Here is an 8628-nt window from a genome sequence, read left to right as displayed (position 1 = left end):
TGTATGGATCACTCGAGAGCAGTAAGAACAATAAGTGCGCTAACCCAATCAACATATATTGAGACATACACAGTAGTCCACAGTGATGTGGGCCCTAAACAGGGGTCACCTCGATGGCTTTTTATGATGTATCTTTGAAATCTATCCGAATCACATTCAATTGGATATAAAGATGTGCAGACACATACATCAAGAGTAAATGGTGTGGCTGAGCACGGCTCGCCACGGATCCCACCTCAAGAAATCGGGTTATAAAACGGGGCTTTAGATCCTATTAATAATTCACTATCTTGTTAGGGGAGAACAAACATTTCTGTTCAAGCAATTGAAACCGTGAGCCGGAGTGTTATTATAGACGGGGGGCTCACCGTGAGAGACACAGAGCCTGTGGAGTGTGTGAGCCCCTTCTCTGACTGCCACATTGTGTTTTTTGTGTGTTCGTGTGTGTGGTGTGTGTGTGTGTGTGTGTGTGTGTGTGTGTGTGTGTGTGTGTGTGTGTGTGTGTGTGTGTGTGTGTGTGTGTGTGTCTGTGTGTGTGTGTGTGTGTGTGTGTGTGTGTGTGTGTGTGTGCGTGTGCGTGTGTGTGTGTGTGTGTGTGTGTGTGTGTGTGTGTACAGGAATCACTCGGCGCTATTTCACAGTCTCTGGTTTCTTTATTAAAGGACGGTCACACTAAACATGTCGCGCCTACACATCTGCTGCACAATTCCCGATTTTTTTTTCTCCATCTTTTTTTTTTGTTGCAGTTTCCTCTGTCACACTTAAAAAAATATATATTGTAATAAAGCAGCTTTTTCTTTTCTTTTTTAAGGAAGCTTGCGGGTTGACTGTCCGGGTACAGGGATTAGGCCTTTAGACAACTTTCTCGCACATTTTCCAACAGTGGTTTTAAACAGATAAATATAGGAAGCTATAATATTGTGATATCTGCATCCCATAAGAAAATCGAATAAGAATGTATAAATTATGCCGTTTTAGATTTGATGGGCCTACATAAAATATACAAGCCGGCTGTTTTCTTTTTATTATTAGGACTACATGCATGATTCAGAGTTTTTAATGAGTCGGTTTTTTCATTAGTAAATAAGACCGATGTCAACATCGAGCGTTAGTAGGCTATTAGGCGATAAGTCGGGAATCAATTGTGAATTAGTTTTTCTCTTATTCAGTATATCTTTTGTCTATGGAAGTCGCAGATGATTATTATCAGCGGCTAAGGTTAAATATATAATTTTAATTTCAAAACTTTTGATTAATTCATCTTGTTGACGTCAGGAGACATTACCCAAGTCTATAAGGCAGTCTGTTGAATAGGCCAATATTATTCAAAGGCACATCATGTAAGTAAATACTGCCTCCTAGTGGTACGAACACGGCCCCACTGATACATTTTGAAATGTTTATCATTACTCACACCATGTCGTGAAATATCAAGAACCTAAATTCTTGAAATGTTCCACATCAAAAGGAAGACATAATTATTGTCTGTCTGTAAGATATCATATTATGTGAAAAAAAGTTTTAACGCTCCGAAGTACAGGTAAAATAATATATTTTGCTCAAAATGTACATTTAAAAAGTCTCAATACCAAAAACAGCTAACAATATCATAACAATAACCACAAGAGAACCATTTACAATGAGAATGTTCACACATTCTTACAAATAGACGAAGCGTAACATTTTTTGCAGTCTTTCATAAAAAAGAAATGTGGCCCGGTGTGTTCCGGTGTGTTCCGGTATGCTCTAGTCCTAAAGTCGGCTTTAGTCCTGTAAGTCGAGGAGTGGAGGAGTAGCAGCTAGGTCACTAGGTCCGTCTGGTCCTACGATCATACTGCTGTACATCTTCTGCTGCTCCTCCTTCAGGGAGTCCTTCACCCGAGCCCGCTTCAGTCCGCCGTCCCTGGAAGGATGAATCATAGCTCATATCACTGTACATTACTATTACGATACTGTATATAATACTAGGCATGGATCATAGCTCATATCACTGTACAGTACTATTACCATACAGTATATACTCTCAGAACTACTGTCCCAGCAGCGACACTCAATCATGATATATACCGTGGTGATATAGCATAAACTCTTATTACTGCTGTCCCTGCAGCGACACATTACCGTGACACACACTCTATTAACATAAAATACTAATAACTAATAACTAGTATTTATATATTACACACCCTCGCCCTTTTCAGACCTGTCCCTGGAGATAGAGATGCATAAGATCTGTTATGTATATAAGACCTGATATCAAATATACGGCACAATGCGTAACGCATAGGTCACAGTACCTGTAGGAAGGTAAAGCAACCACAAAGTGTTTAAAAGTTGTATTAGTACGTCTTTTCTTTACCATGCCATGTCTATGAGACCGCCCTTTAGTGCGATGGCTGACTTCACCCTCTGGGCAAACTGAGAGGCATCCTCCTGGTCCTATCACAGGAGGGGAGAGAGAGAGGTGAGCCAATCAGAGACCAAGAGCAATGTTCAGCTTACCCCGACATGCCATAATCAATGTGATCAATATTACGATTGTTGAAATGTGCAATATTGCAATACCTTTGATATTGAATATTGAATGTGCAAGACATAAGCTTCAGCCACTTTATAGTGGTGATCGTTTCATGCATGTGTATCTTTTGTGGATTAATGTGTGTTTTCAAGTAGGCATATTTTTGGTTTTCGTCCTTTTTACTTTTACTTTCTTACGCTCATTTTATATTTCTCCACTCCTATCTATCTTGAGCAGAGAACTCGTAGGTTTAAAGCACTCTGACTCTGAATGGGAGGGCGGACCACCTGCCCCCGCCCCCCCCGCCCCCCCCCCCCCCCCACCACCACGTACCAGTCGGGTCATGGGGGGCAGGTACCAGACGTTGACCACGATGGCCCAGCTGGTCATCGTCCGCAGCAGGTAGCTGACCATGTTGTACTTGGCGCTGTTCCAAAACGCGTCCCCGAACCGCGGGTCGTACTGCCGACGCAGGCAAAGAACAAACCAAACATCATTTTTTATTCTCAACTGGAGTTGAGAGACAGCAAAAGTGGGGGGAAAAGAGAATCTATTGAAACCCATTACATTGTTTCGGGAGAGCTTTTAAGTCAATTATAAAGTCTGGTCGTCCCTGCTTCTGACGTCCACTCCCACTTTGTTACTAACCTAATGGCCGCCATGCCTTCTAAACAGAGATGAAGCTCTTTAAAAGACCTCTTATAAAAACATCCTGTTCCGAAAGAATGAAGACAGACGCAGCCAGATCGATCGTTACGTTCGTCATTACAGTGAAATCAACAGTATACTCATTATCCCGGCAGTAGCTTAATGATCAATTAACTGTACACTCATTATCCTCATGGTATCATTCATTACCTTAATGGCCACAGGGTAAATAGTCCCTCCGATCTCAAAGCTTCCCTTCTTAAACATCATGACGGATGTGTTGTTGATGCAGGTTCCTGTTGAAACATCGTTGCTCTATGATATGAACCATACTTACACCAATTACCCAACTATGAATTTGTATGTATGTGTGTTTTTGTGTGTGCGAGTGTGTATGCATGTGAGATTGTTTGAATGGTTGTGTATGTGTGTGTGTGTGTGTGTGTGTGTATGCATGTGAGATTGTTCGCATGTGTGTGTATGTGTGTTCGAGTGTGTGTGTATGTGAGATTGTTCAAGTGTGTGTGTGGTTGTGTGTGTGTGCGTATTTGTGTGAGTGTGTGTGTGTGTGTGTGTGCGTATTTGTGTGAGTGTGTGTGTGTGTGTGTGTGTCTGTGAATGTGTGTGTGTGTGTGTGTGTGTGTGTGTGTGTGTGTGTGTCTGTGAATGTATGTATGTGTGTGTGTGTGTGTGTGTGTGAGAATGTGTGTAAGCGTGCTGTTGCATTGTGGGACGTATAAACATGGTGGACCCTTACCCTCAGGGAAGATCAGGATTGGCAGCTTGTCCTCACAGGTCACATGTTCTCTCAACCTTTAACACATAATAGAGCCTGACTGATACTACATTCTTGGGCACGATGCCGATATAAGGAAGTAAAAAATGACCATTATATTATCGGCCGATCTTCAAAATAAAGTGCATATAAATAAAATATATTCTAAGGAAATGAGAGATAGACTGGCTGAGGTATTGTATGTGTGTGTGTGTGTGTGTGTGTGTGTGTGTGTGTGTGTGTGCGTGCGTGCGTGCGTGCGTGCGTGCGTGCGTGTGTGTGTGTGGTTCTGTGTGTGTGGGTGTGTGGTTGTGTGTGTTCGTGTGTTGAGTGTGTGCCATCATCGTACATGTTGGCGTTGGAGAAGTTATTTTAATTAGGGCTATTCAGTTACACATCCATCCCTAATTTGTCTTGGAGGACCAAACATTTCCAGCCCAATTAGAATTATTTAACATCAGAAAAACCAGCTCCTTTGTCCCTTTTGTTACCAACAGAGAATACTACTTTGACCTTTAACTAGAATATCAAAACGCCTTTTAGTCCTCCATCTGTACAGCGTCTCACCTGCCGGTCGGTTCTCACCTGTTGGTGACAGTGTTGCGGTCCTTCATCTCCGTTCTCTCAAACCACACGTGGGGACACGACCTCACCATCGACCTCTGGATGACCCCCATCAGGCCCCCGTGAACCTGGCCCACCTTAGCACCACAACAGACCAATAGCATGACACTTACTACACGGCTGACCAATGAAAAACGCCCAGTACGTCTTCAACCGGCCAATCAGACGGTACGGTACCCACCATGGCGTAGCATCTGTCGTTGGCCAGTATGATTATATCGATCGGCGTTGTGTGGTTCGCCACGCAAATGCCGCCTTTCTTTGGTCGGTTCTCTCTACAAAAACATCAGGAACAACGTTCATTTAACGTGTGAAAAGACAGTGTTGATTTCCTCTGCTTTTTGTAGTTAAATTAATAATAATTAAAAATGAATTAACACATAACGATAACTGACGTGAACAACAACAACTGAAGTACACGTATGTAACATTTATAAGGTATGAGTAACAGGTTCTAATAAAGAAAAAGCAATATGTGCATTGTGCATGTGATGCGATGTTCTCCGGGCACTGTGCATGTGATACGTGCACCGTGCACGGAGAACATGCATGTGACGACCCGTGCACGCACTTGTTATGGTAGCGGATGGTGGCAGAGAGACCCCGGGCACAGATCCTGTAGAACATCAGATGGGCCACCTCACTGAGCCAATGCTTTGCACTGCAACACACACACACGCACACACACACACACACACACACACACACACACACACACACACACACACACGCGCGCGCACACACAAAAACACACACAACACAAAAACACATGCATACACAAGCATCACAAGGGATACAGTATTAAAACCATAAACCGTAGTGAGTGATTAACCTGGTTAACCGATGGAAGAGAGAGAGAGAGTGATGTTCAGTGTTATGTTGTACCTGGTCTCAGGTAGAAACCCCACCAGTGTAGTGCTGATTACCAGCCAGGTGAAGCTAATGGTAGCCAGTGTAATCCTACCAGACAGATGAGGGGAGACAGTTACTGAAGTTAACATGCAGAAAACAAATGACCCACTTCCTCAAACTTCTAGGAATGGGATATGTTAAACATACATTATGTGGGCGTTTATTTTGCAAAGTAAAATACATCTTTGGGTAAACCTTCTGGAAATATATGTGTGAGGGTGAAACCATATAGAGAACCCTTTTTACTCTCTGAAAAGCCACAATGTTTGTGAAAGATGACTGCTTCTACTATTTTGCTTAGCAGATGACCGATCGCAGATGGTGGAGTAAGTGAATTCGGGGGGGCATCTTGCCCAAGGGCAGGTCGGGGCATTTTGCCCAAGGATGCCTACACGTTGGGCTGCAGACATCAGGAATCAAACCCAGAGCCTTCTCATCTGGGAGTCACCCAATCGACACCATCCTCCCCCTACCGATATAGCTTTTTCCCCTCGAAGATGGCAGGATGTGGCCCAATTCTCGCACCAACCTGAGGGGGAAGAGAAGGCAGTAGCGCACAAAGACGCCCACGCCCCAGATCACGGTGAGACGGAGGCTGATGTAGCGGAAGTTCTGGTTGGTGCGCGTGAGCAGGTTCCAGGAGGCCAGCTCCTCGGAGGAGAAGCACTGTGTGACCTGGTCGTCCACGAGGCTCTCCATGCCCTTCTTGTAGAAGTAGAAGACGTCTCCCAGGGTAAAGTCCCCTCCGGGCCGGGACCCCCGCACTTCCAGCATCTCCTGTGCCATGGAGCCCCCGTCTCGATGTATGATCCCTGGGGGACATAATCGTTGCATTACAAGACACCTCGCAGATATACTAAACTTCCACAGAACTCTCCGAGGTACCCTCCAGAAACACTAAACCTTATTCTACTAGTGCCCATTATAGAAAGAATATTACATTTCGCAATTTGTTAAATGCCTCAACTTTGGTTTATTATATTATGCAATGCATCTTGCTCAAGGACGCCTGTAGACATTGGGGATCGAATCCATGACCTTTCGGCTGCGAGGTGAAAATCCAAGTCAATACACTTTCCCTCTATTTATACTCTACCTAACGTACTTACTTATGCTAGGCACCGCCATCTGTCTTTATTTTAATCATTCCTTATTTATTTTTCTTTCTCAAAGCGCAGAATTTCAGTTTCCAAGGAAACAGTTTCACATAAGTGTTACGCAGGTTAATACAACAGAGTAGGGCCATGGGTGACTTTGGCCCATGTCTCATTTTGTCTTAACTTAAATGCGTCCATATGGTGACAGTCACAATTAATTTGCGACAGTTGGTGAGCATAGTTTGCCCGCTCATATTTTTTATTGCAAAGTTGTACTGTAAGTTGCTCAAAAGTTCACAATATGACTGATACTGTCCGAATGCGACCAAGCCTACCTCTCTTTAAATCTTAAGATTAACATAAAACTGTTCAAGTTTTCTGTCAGCTGCCGCTCTTAAAATATATGTGTGACCTGAACTCTCAGGCCTGTCCGATCGTAACCTTAACTTTCTGGCAAAAAGCAGATGCCAGTACATTTTCAAACACAAACACTGCCTTACACAGCATAATGTAATTTGCATGTGGGGAAGGCATGAGTTGAATATTGTGCTGCGGTTGTGTAACTAGGGCTTGCATCACTGACCCAAGGCACACAGTGTGTTATATTGCTGGAATGAGAGCCAGCGTTGGTGGACAGCAATAACTGACTATTGTAAAGAACACACACACACACACACACACACACACACACACACACACACACACACACACACACACACACACACACACACACACACACACACACACACACACACACACACACACACACACACATACACACATACTGACACACACAGTCACATGAGCAGTGTCATCATCAGCCTCTAGAACTGAATTAAAACCCTCAACACACAAGAGGACGTTATGCCTAGGTCACATGCGACACATGTGAGAGAAAAAAAGAGCTGTTATATATTAATTATTACCCGAACACATTGGGATGCCTGTAAACCCAACAGGTTTTCCTACTACAGATCAGTTTGTATTCTCACCGTTGGGCAGGGGAATAGGCACACTGGTCTTCTCTTTGCGTCCTCGTTGGATTCTTAGTGTGGCCCACTGTCCAAAAGAAAGGTGTAGTTTACAATCTTTGAGTCGACATACCATCTTTTCAGAATAGTGACTACGTTCTGTTAGCCTTTATGTTGTCCCACTGCCTCCTTGACGATACAATATCTATCATACAAAAATTTGACATTGGGCGAGGAATAAAAGCATATGTCTACTCACCTCTAAAATCTGGACTAATATCTGAATATAGACCCCTGTGACGCCCAGGGAGAGACCGAACATCGCAGGTAGCATGACGAGACACAAAAGTACTGATATCCACACTTGGAACAGGGCAAGAGCTGTACCCCAGGGGTCCTCCATCGAGACCCGCCGGACGTACCGCGTTTACGCTCCGAGACACCCGAGAAAAGTCGTCTTTGCGATCCAAATGGATTTCACTAAAAGGAGTCCCTCTGGTATAATCGTAGGAAGTAAGTGCTAGACAGTACAATGCAAAGGAAATGCCACAGAGTTAAAGGGGCATATTCCACACTTGCTTAAAAATCATATTGGGAAAGTTGGATCTAGAAAATGGACAACGCCCATGCTGCAAAAATCCATTATATATTCCTCGTTCGTCGTCTTGAATTAATGAGTCATATATTTCCGAAAAGAGACCAAAAAGTCCAAGTGCAAAGCTTTCAGAGCTCAGAGGCAAAAGAGTCCTGGTGAAAAGTTGGACATTAACGCTCTGGGAACCGCTATACTCTCAGCCAATCAGGGGTCTTGGACCGAGGTCAGCTGAATTCTGGTGTTTGACAACATAACAACGTGTGTATAAACACACATTCCAACCATGGATTTATGAAAAAACACCTTTCCCTCACAATTGTTTAAGTTTTATTTATTTATTTTCACCGAGTTTTTTTTTGTATTGAAATCTCACTCTAAAACGAATCATCAGGAAAGGTAAAAAGACAGGTGGTTGAACCAGGGTAAATCCCGTTATCAAACGGTGCCTATTGAGGTTCTGGAGAAATCTTGGAGAATTTAGATGTATG

At 43.5% G+C, this 8628-nt stretch overlaps 1 protein-coding gene across 1 annotated transcript; it reads right to left on the bottom strand.

Moving 5' to 3' along the window:
* Positions 1 to 633: 633 nt before the first annotated feature.
* gpat3 (glycerol-3-phosphate acyltransferase 3) lies at positions 634 to 8318 on the bottom strand. Its single transcript, XM_030353969.1, has 12 exons — positions 7805 to 8318; positions 7567 to 7633; positions 6007 to 6289; positions 5451 to 5525; positions 5137 to 5226; positions 4747 to 4840; positions 4527 to 4642; positions 3924 to 3979; positions 3377 to 3462; positions 2852 to 2980; positions 2360 to 2439; positions 634 to 1903 (listed from the first exon to the last, which is right to left on the bottom strand). Exons 1-12 carry the CDS (start codon positions 7946 to 7948, stop codon positions 1765 to 1767), a joined length of 1359 nt encoding a protein of 452 aa, XP_030209829.1. The 5' UTR covers positions 7949 to 8318; the 3' UTR covers positions 634 to 1764.
* Between the last annotated feature and the right edge of the window lie 310 nt (positions 8319 to 8628).

This window comes from Gadus morhua, chromosome 4 (assembly GCF_902167405.1).
Source record: "Gadus morhua chromosome 4, gadMor3.0, whole genome shotgun sequence".
NCBI classification, from domain to species: Eukaryota; Metazoa; Chordata; class Actinopteri; order Gadiformes; family Gadidae; genus Gadus; species Gadus morhua.
Note: the sequence above shows the minus strand (reverse complement) of the source record. Positions and strands in the feature narration are given on the sequence as shown.

What these genes read in the sequence shown, in the direction of transcription:
- gpat3 (XM_030353969.1), bottom strand. Translation starts at nt 7,948, where the DNA reads ATGGAGGACCCCTGGGGTACAGCTCTTGCCCTGTTCCAAGTGTGGATA. An exon ending in GGGTTTCTACCTGAGACCAG is followed by an intron (nt 5,227 to 5,450) that starts GTACAACATAAC and finishes TGTGTGTTGCAG; the next exon opens with TGCAAAGCATTGGCTCAGTG. An exon ending in TTTACCCTGTGGCCATTAAG is followed by an intron (nt 2,981 to 3,376) that starts GTAATGAATGAT and finishes CTGCGTCGGCAG; the next exon opens with TACGACCCGCGGTTCGGGGA.